This window comes from Colius striatus, chromosome 1, assembly GCF_028858725.1.
Source record: "Colius striatus isolate bColStr4 chromosome 1, bColStr4.1.hap1, whole genome shotgun sequence".
NCBI lineage: Eukaryota > Metazoa > Chordata > Aves > Coliiformes > Coliidae > Colius > Colius striatus.
In genome coordinates, this window is record NC_084759.1 from 63,070,855 (window position 1) to 63,086,630 (window position 15,776).

At 38.9% G+C, this 15,776-nt stretch overlaps 1 protein-coding gene across 4 annotated transcripts in view; it reads right to left on the reverse strand.

Annotated features, from left to right (window-relative positions):
- Positions 1-15,418, reverse strand: part of LOC104560978 (opsin-3) — an 85,209-nt gene extending 69,791 nt beyond the window's left edge. For 2 of the 4 annotated variants that reach the window (XM_062020577.1, XM_062020581.1), the window contains exons 1-2: positions 15,272-15,418; positions 10,052-10,826 (exon numbers count right to left, since the gene is read on the reverse strand). In XM_062020577.1, the coding sequence (XP_061876561.1) occupies positions 10,052-10,388 (337 nt within the window). In that variant the 5' untranslated portion in view covers positions 10,389-10,826; positions 15,272-15,418. Of the gene's footprint in view, positions 1-10,051; positions 10,827-12,400; positions 12,479-15,271 lie in introns of those variants that run through there. The other 2 variants (XM_062020580.1, XM_062020578.1) reach the window with 2 other exon arrangements.
- Between the last annotated feature and the right edge of the window lie 358 nt (positions 15,419-15,776).

Below are 15,776 nucleotides of genomic sequence, written 5' to 3' on the forward strand. Positions count from 1 at the left end.
CTGCTGGTACTTGCTACAAAGACTTGTATGGAGCTCTTATGTGCATGGTAGGCAATGTACAGAACATACATATAACGCACACCCACATCCCATATAGATACTGCACCCTTTCATTAAGAGGTAGAATTTGTATCTCCTCATATTCGTCCTTCAATATTACTTCCTACCCTGGAGCTGCTTCTAATTAATGCCTGCTGAACCCACACAGAGACAGATGGCTCAGCCACAGGGATGCCATCAGTTTCCTGTGCACCACTTGCTCTGTCACCAGAGGGGAAGGCAGCGTTCCCAAGCACCACACCAGATCCCCGCTCCTCGATCCTCTGCCTTGTGCTGCCTGCTGCCCAATGCACTAACAGCTTTGCATCATTTCATTACAGAGATTAAACATATCATAGTAAAGAGGTCCCCTGGTAACTTCATAAATAGCCCAAATGCAGAATAGAAATTACCCACAAACTGTAAATCTGGTGAACAATAATGCTTCAATGTGTACATGCACATAAGAATTGAGACTAATGCAGACCCAACCGTATTCAACCCTTTTGTGTTTTAAAACTTTCATAAGGATAAGTAAAAGGGGATTATCTATGGAGTATTTTTTGTAAAACTCATACCATTTCTTAGCTCAAAGCAAATCTCACCAGATGTTAGTGTGATATTTCAGTACCATCTCAGAGGTCTGTATAAGACACAGACAACATTCAGCAACAAAACGTCATGTATGTGAATTAACCAATGGGTTTGAATCTTAGAATTAAGAGTCCTGATCTAAGCAAAGTTTTACATCTCTGTTGGTTCTTGAAGTAGATCAAACTATTCCTTATAAAATACGCCACAATCGAGTCTGATTTCTTTCTACCCTTTGTTTTTTTCTGATACTTATTTTGTCCTGAACACACTTCTGTTGTTATAAATATCTACAAAAATAAATAGCATAAAACAGTTTCCAAGTACTGACTCATCTGAAGCTTGTTCACTTTGATCCCTTCTTCCCATCCCATAGTTATCTATCTCTGCTATGGATTGCATTAGTGAAACCAATAGAAAAAGAAGGGAAAAAAGCAACAGAACAGAAAACACTAGAAAACTACACACAATGAATACCTGCTCATAATAAAACACTGCAAAATATATGTAAATATTTACAGTCACTAGCCTTCTGCATCCTATATTTTCATGTGAAACAGTAGAAGTTTGTGTCTGGCCACAGGATGAGATTATACTTCAAACATATTGGTCCCCATCTGTGAAATCAATTAAAGAACCACAAAAGGGATCAGTAATGTAATTTTAGCACATTTTGGGAAGATTTGTTGGCTGAAATTGCCCAAGACAATTGAATCTGATGCTGATAGCTGGCATGAAAACCTTCAGCTGAAGCACATGAAGTTTGATACTGATGGAACACAGTTGTTTTAAAGATGGTTCCCAGGTGTCCCTAATTAGAGGGTACCTATTATTGCGTCATTATTTGAAACTATGCCAATGGTACTGTATCACTTTTAGCACTGAGAAGACTCTTTCATTTGCTTACTAGACTGGAAGATGTAGCATGTCTGCTTAACTGCTTCCTAGAAAGAAATAAACACAGAAAATGAATGTCATCAGCTTTTAAAAAAGCTTGGATTTAAATAGCCAAAGATAATATCCTTTCTCTGGTATATTTCAAGGACTACAAGAGAAGTTCAAAACTTGGGCAAAAAATGATCAGACTCTGTTCAAGTATGTCAGCATACAGATGGCCTTAAGAGTTACCAGAGATTATTACACACATAGCTAAATAGAATATGGTTTAATAGCCTTTCAGAAGCAAGGTTCTCTGCTAATACACTTTTTTTTGATTGAATATTGCTAATTTACTGAGTTCTAGGTTTTCTTCCTTTTACACACTGAGGGATCAGAAAGCCAGCTACATTTTGGGAACATTTCTTCACATCTGTGTGCCTTGACTACCAGCACAGCTGGTTTGTTCTTTTTCCTAAAGTAACAGAAAACATATCATTGGCTGAGTGAAGGCGGTGATACAAGATTAGGGAAAAGCACCCACAAATGCAAATGCTTAAATTTAACTCTGACAAAAAAGTTGTTCCATCACTTCCAACACAGCTTACAGCCAGGACCTGCTAGACTCAAATCACCATCAGGATAATTTTGCAAGAAATCCAATGGGGTCTTTCCCTTTAGGTTCCTATTCCAGGTCTCTATGTAAAGTTATTAATGTATTTCCCTGCATAAAGTCCTTAGCGTTTTGCAATATGTGATCCTATCACAGAACAATGTCCCAGAATCAAAAATATGCAACAGAACTGCAAGGATGGCTGCTCCATAAGGAAGCATCAAATGTTAGCAGAAATTTGTAGCCACTTACACATGCACAGAAACAGACTTTGAGCATGGGCAGAACATTTTTTTTACATGGATAGCTGACAACCACGCACCAAAAAAACTTAAGATACAAACTTCCTTACAGAATTCTTCTGTCCCTCTTTCCAGAGACACATATGCAAACTGAGGTCCACCCTTCATTGTTGATATGTCTGCATGTTTCTTGCAGTTTCTTTTGGTCAGGCATAAGGAACATAGACTCTGGATTATCATGCAAAATAACACAGCAGAAAATGTTAATACAGCAGCCAAGGGAAAATCTGATAACTCAACCTACCTGTGGCTGATGATGTGAGCTGAAGGGACACTAGGGTCTTAAAAACATGAGCAAAGCGAATAACACCTTAAGTGATGCTCTGCTGTAACAAAAGTTTTCCAGACTTTTCCTCAAGTTGACTCCCTGCTCCAAGCACTTAAAGTGAATGCAGAAGTCCAGTATATGCGCTCTACAAATTATGTGTAGGAAGAACAGACAGTATTTTCCCTACATGATGAATGAGAGATCTTAAGCTCTGAAAGAGGACTTGGGCACCTCTTCACAAAAACACAACAGATGTTTTCCAAATGCTCACTCTAGGACAACTATTCAAAGATATTTCAACATTTTTCAGTGATTAATGCCTATAGGAACTAGAAATAAACTAAAAAACAAACCAAACATTCAGGAAGATGATACTGATGTGGGGAGGGAATTACAAGCAAAAGTAAGAAAAGCACAGAAGGTCAAAAGGAGCAATAAGTACCCTGTTTGTGAAGGTCATCTCATGACTTCAGAAAAGTACAGAGCAAAATCTACCTGAGCTTGGGCTCCTTTCACAGGCAGTGGAAATAAAGGGGTGCTTGTAGGACACACCTCCCACCACCCTGAAGAGAACGTCTCAAATACATCAATCTGCATGCTGGCAGTACAAATTTGTTCTTCTGTTGATTATAAAAGAAGCCTGAGAGACAGGAAAATGTCTAGTTTTAGTCCGATGTTTCCCATCTGTCTCGAAGGGGTTCAGCATTTCATTTTTCCATGTAAATACAGCCCTCAGAAGTGTATTTAATAATATATCACTACCTCATTGATTAATTATTTAAATGAAAAGCATAGCAGGCTAACTTCAGTTTCCCCGAGAGAGGGGACGCCAAAGAGGAATTCAGATTGCATATCTCTTGAATAAGTACTTTTGTGTTTCCATTTGTTATACAATCTAATGAATATCAGGAGCTTGAAAATCAGCAGAAAATTTCAGGACAAACTACCACCTGTAACTCTGTATTAAAATAAGAAAAGCCATCTAGGCAATAACAACATTTCACCTTTTTTAAATAAATCCACTGTAAGTACCTTTGACCTACTGTGTTAGTCAGATCCTTTTCTTCCCCCATCTCTTTGGACCTGCAGAGTATTTCTGATACTGAACTATCTAGGAAAGCCTGCATGGGTTTTGTTGACTGCAGAGTCTATGGACTTCAGAGGACATTCTTGGGGCATGACGCAGAACTATGTTTTCCTAAATATTACTGATTAGCTGTGCTTGTTATCTACCACATTTATAGAAATTACACTTTGAATTCCATCCCAAGACCATTGAAAAAACAGCTGTCTATGTACAGTGGGCAGCTGATGAGCTGCTAAGAGAGTTTTTGCACTGGAACTTGAGTATTTTCTGCAGCAGGGCTTAGAACACTTCAGACTTGAGGTCTTGCAGGGTCAAGCCAAGGGAGATTACATCTTTAGTCCTGGAAACATATGTGCTTTCTCACAGATGAGCCATTCATTTCATCTGAGGTCTCCACTGCACCTCATTAAGCAGAGCATTTTCAGTATATTACAAGCCTGTACTCTAAAGTACCTTAGCTGTGCAGGGAGTTTAAGAAGAAAATTATTTGTTTAGGGTCACAAGGCAGATGAACTTTTAAACAAACTCATGAGCAGCTCTGATTTTCATTCAGTGAGAATGGCAGTTTACAAGGGAATAAATAACTGCTTTAATGTGACTGAAAAGATGATCTATCCATATAGTTCAGGACTATGGGGTTTCTAAAAAGGTTAGTTTAGAAGTCTTCATTTAGATAAGACCCTGGTTTATCAATGGACATGAAGATACATATACTTGTCTTACTTCAGTTAAAATAGGTTAAAGAGCGTAGCCCTCTTCTGTGTCCCAGATGGACAGGATGCTGTGCGGGAAGGCATGGCTTCGAATCACACAGCATTCACACTGCATAGGCATCTGTGTGTCTTCTTGAATAGTGATGTTCACTCACACAACACTAATCTGAATTCCTTTTTTTAAATGTAATATTGGAATCAACTTCTCAGGCCAACTGCCAGATATTTTTAACTATCACAAAGGTTGAGGAAGGGAAAACAACTCACAGACATCTGAAAAAGTGAGCTAAGAGTTCAATGATCACAAGAATATCCTTGCTAGGGAGGTACCTTGAAGCTTTTCCAGTGTTAGAATCTAATGTGGGATTTCCCGAGTGAGAGAAAGCTTCATCTTTCCCATATGTATTAATCTATTTAATATTGAATCCCGATATAGCATGGCATAAAGTGGCATTCTGAAATGAACTCCAGAGTCATGAGCCCAAATTCTGCCTGTCCTACACATTTGGGAAGTCTACATTAGTGCAAGCATTTTGGGAAAAAAGTAAATGTTTCTGAAAAGTTTCATCTGTCCAGAGATGTGAAGTGTTTAATAAGGCACTGGAGAGACTACATGTGAGTTGATCAAAGCTGCATGACAAACTTCATCTTAGGCTAGCATATCACGTTGTGTATATATGGTCTCTCTGAGAGTGTGTTATTAAATTATGTATTTTTCCTGCACTAATATTTAATGCTTAATCATTTCATAATATATTTAGCATTTCAGCTTGGTTGCAAAGTTTACTCAGAGTTCATCTGTGAAAATGTGTCCCTTCCTTGTGTCCCTTTCCGTATTTGCTTAAATGTACAACCATGAGCCTTTCAAACTGTGCCTAAGTGGCGTGTAATGGGAGCAAATTTAGTAAATCCATCCATTTCTCCAACTCAGCGATGTGTGCAGTTTCCACTACAGTGACCTACTTGATAGAGCTGCCAACATATACAAGCAACAGGGCAAAATCATATATGCTGGGAACAGTCCGTGCTGCTCCTCCTCTAGTTCCATCCCTAATGGTCCCTCAGATCAAGACCCAACAGCTATTAACGCTTCCACAGAGGTCTCATGACATTTAAAGTTCTCCTTGAAACCCTCATTACATGCTTATTGATCAGTATCTGCACCTATCATTAGCTAAAACTTCTGCTTTCTATGAATGGTTTGAAATCACAAAGCAGATGTGTTGAACACAGCAAATAAAGAAAGCAAACACCTACACTTTGTCCATACTTTTCTCCATTGTGCCTATGGCAATCTCCTGGTTCTTGGGTCGTGTTTTTAAGTGCCTGGGGCAGGCAATGGATTCCCCAGTAAAGAATTTACAGCTTGATTCCACAATAAGCAACATCAACATACGTTACACCATCAATATTGTTGGGAAGAGAATCAGATCTGCTTTCCAGATCACATCCCAGGGCTACAGTGATGTGATTTTCAAAAAAAAAGTAAGATACTAGAGAAAAGAAAGAGTGATATTTCATCATGCATTTCCATTTGAAACAAATCTCAGCTTCTTACTTTCACTGGCTCAGGTTTCATCCCAGCCACAGATCTGGGGCATAAAATCTTTGCTCTCAACTTGGTTTTAAACAAGAAGCAGCTGGCTTTCATAGCATCACAAAACAAAGCAGGAGGAGAAAAAAAATCCAAAACACTAAAATATAGACTTCTCAGGAGCCTTTCAAGAATGAATTGCATTTAAAACATGCTAACAGTTTGAAGTCAGCACAGATGTGTTTTACACATTATCAAATACTCATCAAGTTATAAAGATTAGTTGCCTACTTAGAGTTTCTTCACGATTTAGGAAAATACTGCAGGGTTGGGTTTTTTTTTTTTTGAAAAAAAAAGGGTACAAGAGAGCACAATTCTGCTGAAGCCTATGAGTTTACTCTAACACTATCTGAAATTCTGGCTCTATACTGATGTTTATCCTAGCAGGACAGGATCTATCCTGTGAGAGAAAAGGGAACAGATAAGAACATTGAAGTGTTACAAGAATTGCAGTTCTTTTTCATTTCCTCCCCTCCTACTCATCTCTATTCTGGACTCTGAGCATTAGGACTTCTCGTCTTAGCCTCGACAGGCAAAAGTCAGACAAGAGGCATAAAGGAGGGTAAGCTAATTTTTATTGAATAGAAAGTATATCTATTTTTTTAAGAAAAGCTAAGAGATTGCAAGAAAGTGTAAGTAAGAAATGTTCTCTTCCCAGCCTATACATTTTGCCATTTCTGTGTTCTTACATGCTCCTTTCATAACACAGCCTCATATAGCATTTTGCAGTCTTTGTGACTTTTCCATTTATGTTTATAAATCTCATCAGCTTTACTACTTACAAGGTAGTCACACTGATCAGGCCAAAGGACACAATTTACACTAGCCTACTTAGGTGTCAAAAAATCCTCTTTCAGATGAAAAGCTTTCTTATCCTCAGTAACAGTAATCAGAGAGCGACCAGCTTATGACACGGAATATACTTGATTTTCCACCTCCTGAGGTTTTTTTATCACTTTGGTCAGTTTTATACATTTTTTCCATAGTCCACAGAAGACAAGGAAAATAATCATAGAATTATGGAAAAGTAGGAGTTGGAAGGCACCTCTAAAGATCACCTAGTCCAACCCTCTGCTAAAGCAGGGCATGTAGATTAAGGGGGCACAGGAACACATCCAGGAAGGTTTTGAAAACCTCCAGAGAAGGAGACTCCACACTCTCCCTGTGCAGCCTGTGCCAGGGCTCCCTCACCCTCACAGGAAAGAAGTTTCTCCTTGTGTTCAAGTGGAACTTTTTGTTACAGCTTTTGTCCATTACTCCTAGTCCTGCCACTGGACACTACAGAAAAGTGTTGCCTCATTCTCTTGACATACATCTTTTAAATACTTGTAAGTATTAATGAGATTCCCCTCTCAGTCTCCTCTTCTCCAGGCTGAACAGAACCAGATCCCACAGTCTTTCTTCATAAGATGCTCCAGTCCCCTGATCATCTTGGTTGCTCTGCACTGGAAATCCTAAAAATAATCCTATAATGAATGAGATGTTATTGTTTTTTTTTTCCTTTTAGCAATAGTACCTGCTAGTCTCAATAAAAAGCTCCCTCATGTCACTTTCCAATAGCTGATAAAAATTAACCATTCAATTAAATGGATGCTCATTCCGTCTGTGATGCTTCAGCACACATTGAATACAAAAAACCCAAAATAATTGTATATCTTAACGTTTTGTTTTCAAGTGCTATGATGACCTGCAAAAGCCATCAACACATCCCACATCTACAGCAACTCTTTTTTTAAGCACTATTTGGAGTACAAAAGTGAAAAATACCTGATGAATTATTTATCGACAGATATCACTTGTCTGTAGAGACACACAAATGTTAGGCAACCTCCTACTATTATTTGCTTTTCCTCACGTTATTTTTCAGTGAATATTTTTTAATTATAACTCTGTAAGCAAACTTCTTCAGTATGCCTTTAAACACACGAAGGAAAGGAAAAAAATGTTGTGAGTGCTGCAAGGCTTTGAGAAAAGAACTGCAAAAGAGTTTCTTTCAACACCATCATGAGAAGTTTCCATGTGCATAGCTCAGTAACTACCAGCATTTAGGCAGCCTCAGACACTCAGGATGGCACCCTGCTGATGGCACCAATGCCACTCAGAGGCGCTGAGGCCATCTTTGGCATTCTGTTTTTTGTGGTTTTGTTTGCTTGCTTGTTCCTCGATGATCTAATCAATTTTAAGATTTACATCAATTTCTGATTCATACAGAGTATTTGACTTAAAAGAATTATTCCATAATAAAATCACCACAGGAGAAACCCATTTGCTGTTTAATTCCACAGTTCCTGGCATGAAAACACACAGATAACCTGATAGAGGCCAGCAGGCTCAAAGGACACCTTCAACATAATTTTTCTTTTCTAGTCCCTTAAAACTCATAGGAATTTTCCCTTCTCTTCAAATGTTTTTCTCCCATCCCATGCCTAAATAATAAAAAGGAGGCTAAATCAAAGTGTTGAGAAAAATCACTCCTACCCTTTTCTTCCCGGAGAAGACCATCAACTGAAATATTAGAATTAATAATATTCACAAAAATGGAAATGAAATGTGGAAGGAGAAGACATATCTTTCTGCTCTGTGCAGATCAAACCAAAAACAGCCTGCCAAAACAAGCCAAGGTTTTGTTGATAACAAGGTCTATTTTTAGATGGCCAAAAAGTCAGTGCTTTTACATTATACAACACTGTAAACTCCTGAGAGTTCACTTTGGGCAAAGCAGCAGTTTCCATGGGGAAGCTGCCAGACTGAGTTAATTGTCATCACCGGAGCACATGTTTGAGGAAAGAAAGAGTACCAGAGACCACATCCCTGGAAACAGAGAGAGCTTACAATTCAGGTAGAAAATATGGGTTCGGATCCACAGCCTGACTTTTCTTCGAGGGCTGCAGGAGCATTTCTTGGGCCAAAGCACCTGCACAAGATGCACCGCTATTCCACGATGGAAGAAAAGCCAGGGATCTGCTTGGTCCTGTCCCAGTGGCCTGGACGTACCAAAGCAGGGACATACAGCAAGAGGGACCTTTGCCAGGCTCTCCAGTCTGGGAGAGATGAAGATCATGTCTAGATGTGCACTCACAGGCCAGTTTATGCCTTAGTGGATTTTTTTTTTAACATAGGAATAGGTGAACAAAGGGTCATTGCTTGGTGATGTAATTCTTAAAGTGACAAGCCACCTTGGGAGGGATGAAGGCTGCCCTCTGACTGTGCTTTTTCCTGTATCTATCTCTAATAATTAAAGCAAATTTTAAACACTTAAATCTAGCAGTGAAAAAGCTGGTTGCAGAAAAAAATTTATCTGGACAGGAGAAGAACGCTGAACATCGTTTTACTGTAGCTTTGCTGCACACTATTTCCAACAACTATTTCCAACAAATCTGTTCCTATGACTTAATTTGCTATTGAATCTGCAACCATGTAATTTTAAAATAAAGATTTTGCCTTGGGGAAGAAGAGAAAGCACCTAATGATGAAAACTGTCATTATCTGGGACATGAGGGAATTCATATTATAGATTGATAGTTATAAATGGCAAATGGACTACTTTTCAGAGACTTTGTTCATGACAGAAGCAGCACTGAGGAGCCCGTAGTTCAGTGTTTGCATGGATTTTCCTGAATAAGAAGAAAATATTAAATATATCCATACATTTAGTCAAATCCCTTCCAGTGGCTTGCCTCTTTCTAGATCACATTTTTAACAATTAAAAACACTTTTTTTTTTAAATAGGCTATGTTCAGAAATATTTATCATATCTGTTCTCTTTCATAAAGTCATTTGTTAAAATGTTTTAAGTAATACATTTCTTTTGTGTTTGACTGCAACAAGGTGATCAAAGTATCCTTCTGTATGGTACCATACAGCAGCAATGAGCACAGTGGACAAGTAGCTTTGTGTTGTCCCAGAATAACATAACATAGGGATAAGATAAAAAGAATAAGATAAGAAAACTATAATTGAACTCTTACCAAAGCAGGAATTGACAAAGCCATACCACCTACAACCATGCTTCCCTCCAATCCATTTACCGTGGATGTTAGATGCAAAACTGAGAGTAGTGCCTGAGATGCACACTAACATGTCACTGATACTGATGTTCAGGAGGAGCATGTTCACCGGGTTACGGAGGGTTTTAAACTTGCAGAAGAGGATGAGGACAACCAAGTTATTCAAGAAACCAAAAACCAAGATAAATCCAAGAAAAACAGCCACTATTGTGTGCCCATTTCGTGAGAGTCCAGCCCTTGGCTCAACAGGATCTGTAGGTGCAACAAAGCTCAGGTTGTATGCCCAAGTATTATTCATTTTGGACTTTGGCAAGGATTGGTGAGGGCAGAGACACCAGATGCCCTCTGCTGAAGTCCTCTAACAGCTTCCCAGAAGTGTCCCTCCATCACAGGTCAAATCATTTCAGGAGCCTTGCAATCTTCAATCAATTGAGATATCTCACAGATGGTTATGCACGTATTAAATATTGCAGCACAAGAGTATTGTTCTGCACTGGGCCTTTCCAGTGGTCAGCTCTGCAGCTAACTCCAGAGAAGCAGAATCAAGTAAAAAAATCACCTCAAATTCATCATCTTTATTATTTAAACCCAGGATCATGTTAGATGATCTTTTCTGAGGCTCAGAATGGACAGTAACTGAAAAAGTTGCTTTAGCATGGCCTCTTCCTTCAGAGCAAATGGACAGCCCTCTATCAACAAGCAGGTACCATTGTTTCTTCTGACAGTGGGTGTCTTTCTGAAAACACAAAAGAAAACAAATGGTTAAAATAAAACAATTATTTCCACACCAAGATCAAAAAGTAGGCACATGAATTAATAACAGTTTTCCCCCTTTTTTAACTGTAACAAATATTTCTCAGTGTTTTCAGTTTTCTCTCTTGTTTTTCAACACACACACACAAAGTTTGTGGATATTTTCTCAGTTGTTCTAAATAGTTTTTTCTGAACTGACAGTTTAGCTTGGAGAAGGTTATTTACAGTTTCCTAGCAAAGTTTCTCAGATGATAAAATGCATAATAAGACACATCTTTTGTAGCAGCTTCCCAGAAGAACTGTATCTTCTGCCACATTAATTCAATCCACACCAAGCAAAACTAGACTTAGCTAGCCAGACCTATCTAAGACTAGATCTTCATTTAAGTTATGAAGATTTTAGAAGAAGGACAAAGTCTTTCTTTACCCAGAAAGGCTAATTTCAAGCACAGACTCTGAAGCTTTCGGGCTTACAAAGGCTGGCAGAGTTGTTACATCAGTTTCACTCCTCCCACATTATCGGTAGACAGATGTTCTCCTTCATTATTTATAATTCAGCCCAACACCCAAGCTTCACATCTCTCTCCCACTGCAGACATGAATTTCTACACCTGAACACAGCAAGTATACTTTGTGTGTGTATGTTGTGAAGCAATAGCAGACTGTCTAATGTGGATGTATAACTGCTTAGTCAGCTTCTTGCACGGAGGAATAACACTGCAGATATTTCTATAAAAACAGAGATGGACATATAAGTGTATGTATACAAGTGTATATATAGATGTAGGAATTTCTACTCCTCACTGTAAATACATGGTACTCATAGCTTGCTGAACTAAAAAAATAGGAAAGCTTCTTTTTTATGAATCATGTGCTCCTGGAATGATGACACACATTTTAAAATGGAGCATCTACATCACTCCTAACCATTACTTTTTAGACATTGTCTTGTGGTAAATGCTTCTTGCACATAGAAGAAAGAGTAAATATTTCTTCTTACTATTTCTCTACTTTCACAAAGTCATTATGTTAAATATATCTTATTATTGCAATGATGTTGAACTCTAAAGTACACAGTCTGTCTTTGCTTTCTCTTCTGATGAGAAAACTTTGCACACTTTATGGATTTTCTACTGTTTCGTCATTGGCAATATGAAATGTTGATGCTTTCTGCTTTTTTCCCCCCCCTTTAGGATTCAAGTTTAGATTGGTAAGACAAGTAAGAAAAGGTAAATAGCTGCACCTTTTTTGTGGTCAGTAAAAAGCATGATGGCATTGTGCTGAAGGATGAATTCAGAAGGATGAATTCACAGGAAAACAAGATGTGCAACAAAATAAACTCAGTAAGTAATCACCTGTAGAATTTTAAAAGTAGTTCTGCTTACACTCTTCTACCAAACTAATCTACTCTTTTTTTTGAGTGCTTTGAAGACAGTTTAATCTAATCTCTTCATGTGTTACTGTTTACTGAGGAATGGAACTGAGGTCAGTTCTACCTACTCTTCCCTTCTGCAAAGCACATTGCAAAATCCGGCCTCAAAATCTGAAGAGACTTACATCTGATTTACATGCAGATTAATTTCAGTTACAGATGCAATTTTTTTTCCAAGCTGAACTGGTTGCATCTCAAAAATCTGTAGCAAAGATTGTAGCATGCCATCATAAATATTTCTATGAGGGATTTAGCTTCACCAGCACAATAACAGGCAAAGGATCTGAAAGATATTACCAATAAAGCATCACAACCTTGGTGTTAGACAAAGCCAAAGTTTCTAATCCCCTTAGCAAATATGACTGGCTTTATATATGCATTTCTAAAATAAAAATAATAAAATGGAGATCTTTTATACACAGTCAAATACATCCTGCATTCTTAAAGGCATATTAAAAGTTCATGTTTACAGTGTTTGTAAAAGGACATTTATTCCCTGGTTGGGATTCAGCTGATGAAAATTTATCAGTCTGATACCAAGTGTGCAGGCACAGCCAGTGCCCAAGTCATTCCTCCATTAGCTGCAATCCATCTGTCTTCACTGAGATGAGTTCTGCCCCGGTGCATCAGGGAAGGATGCTCTAATGCCCAGGTAAGAGCTGCAGACCCTGGAAATTCAGTGTAAGATACATTTTGAAAAAACTATTTTAAAGGTCAAGCCACATGAAAGATGACAAAAAGGATGCATGAGGCTGTGCTTCAAAAAGTTTAGGGTGAACTTAAGAGACAGTTCCTGAAGATCTGGGCTGTGTACAAGTAAATCTCGATTGGTAGCTCCTCAAGTATAAAGTGCTATGTTTTTTGCACCTTTGGATGAAGCGCAAGCCAAATTCAGATTTCAGTAAAGCTCTAGACTCCCACACAAATCCCTTGAAGAATGGGTTGAGTTCTTACCTAATGTTAGCATTCAACTGAATAATACACTTTGTTGCTGGAAAACACTTAAAGATGGGCTTGTGTGCTTTAAGGTTCACCTCACTTTTCTTTTTTTACAGATAGACAGCTTGGTTTAATAGAGGCTACTTTGCAACTTCCAGGTCCCACTCCATGCTTCCCAAGTCCCCATGACTTAGCAGTACATCCAAAAACCCCCCCTAATTTCTAGCAAACTCATAAGCTTGTAGGACTTTATCTTATTTTTCTCCTCAAAAGAATGTCCAGAAAACTCCCAACAATAAAACCTAGAATTTCATTCAAAACAAACAAATGAGCATCCAGATTGTCTGCTTGAACATGTTTGAGTTGATGTGGAATGGAAAACATACCCAAAGTGACCGAAAACATATGGTCAGGTGAAAGAGGCCAAGAGTTTACTTAATGTCTCCAGCTATTAAACGCTTCATCTGATAACCAGTTCTGACAATAGTAATCTAAAAATACAGCAAAACAGACACCTATCACTGCTTTCACTTTTCTCTGATGCAGTCTGTTGGGAAAAAAGGTTTCAAAAGACTTTCTAGCTGCTTGTGGAAAGAAGGACATTAATACTGAGAGTGTAAGGCTTCTTTTTGCACTTGCCACCACACATTAGTTTAAGCAGTATCCTACACCACTGAAGCTGTTTTTTCTTTCTGACTTTGCCTCAGAATAAGTACTAGCTTACAGACCATATTAGCTTTAAGGATTTAGGATTGTTCTGGTTTTTTTCTTCTTAAATGAACAAGTTCAGTCTTTCTAATTGGCACATCATTTAACATCTTCCCTTGCGAAGTTGTGCAACACGGCAAAGATGACTTGTAGTTTAAATATTTAACAGCTGATGAAATGCATAAAGTCAAACTTCAAAATCATATCATTCAGAAACTTACATATCTTACATATTTACATTATTCTCTTGTGATAGAGGAGCTAAAAACAACTGCTTACATTTACATATCCACACAGCCTTAATTGACTTGTTCAGCTCATATTATAATGTTTTAAAATAGTTATTTTTCCTTCATTTATGAACTTAGCTTTCTATTGAAAAGTTAATACTTAAAAAAGCCATAGTATTTCAAATCCCAGATGAAATTTTACGAAGGAGGAAACAATTTTTTGACCTGATATCAGAACTATGGCACAAATGCTATATTTTTAAGTTTTTATATACCAAATCTTTCCAGGTGAGAAACTGAACTACTTTTAACAAGAAGTATCCAAACCCAAGTATCATCTGAAATAATTATTTCCAAAGCAATTGAAAGATGGGGGGCTGCATGGGACTACATGCAACACTGAAGACAAAATACCCATCTGTTCTGGACTACGTTTCCCATTTGCTAAGTCACTCTGCAAGATGTCAACAGACCCAGAGGTAGGTATTTAGGAGTAATCTAGAAGACAAAGAGGAGGCTCTATGGTCCAGATGTTAACTCTCAGCTCCCCAAACCAGCTATCTGTGGGAGAACCTCTTGTACACAGGTCTACACACTCCCTTTTATGAGTTCACGTTTATGAGAAAGACAGACATGAAAATGAAAACTACATTAAGTGAGGAACACATGTGATGAAGTCCATCACATTTGGAAACCACACCTATTTACTCAAGGGAAAATTCTAACAGTGTGGTAAAACAGCATGAGAAAACCCTGAACCATTGGTTTTTAAACAAAAACTGCTTTTATTTAGCGTTTTAAAAGTTAAAGCAACGAGGATTTTTTAAATTGTATTTTATTTTTTTGTAGAGAAATGTCTATGCTAACATTAAAGGAGACGGACCCATTCCCGAGCTGCGCCGAAGCGCTGAGGAGCTTCAGAGACTCAGTCGGGATGGCTGCAGCGGAGAGAAAAGAGAGAGCGCACCTTCCCGGCGCTCCGGCTCTACTATCAACCAAAAGCCCCTTCAGCCAATTTCATAGCTTGTCCTTCACAAACTTTTTTTTTAACACTTACTTACGTTGGGGAGGGAGGGGGTGAAGTGAGGGGAAGCACAGAAAACTGGAAGAAAAACCCACCTGCGTCTAACATCCAGAGCAACCCAAGAGAAGACAGCCACCGAAGTCTCCGGCAAAGACGTCCTGAGCGGCGATGTGCAGTAGCCACAACTTCGGCACCCGCCAAACCGCCTCCACCGCGGGGAACATCATCACTGTTTTTATCACACTAACACTAATAGGAAAGAAGCAAGCGGAGGCTCCGCTTGCGCCTGTTCCGCGCAGCCGCCGCGGCGGGGCGGTGCTGCAGCCCGGCACACCCTCCCGCCCGGGGCAGGCAACTGCGAGACCGGAGAAGAGATGGGGGCGACTGAGCGCCTCGCCTTTGGAGAGCTTCTACTTGTGCAGGGCAGCGCTCCTCCTGCACTTCTCTCTGGGATCTGCCGGGGCGTCTCTGACCGTGGGGCACGTCTGCACTAACGCGGTCTCGCTGCTATGAAAAAGTTTAGTATTGTGTAAGCGAGCAGGTAAAATGTCTGTTCAGCAGCAGATCAGGAATACAATATAAAAATGTGTCAGGAGCTTA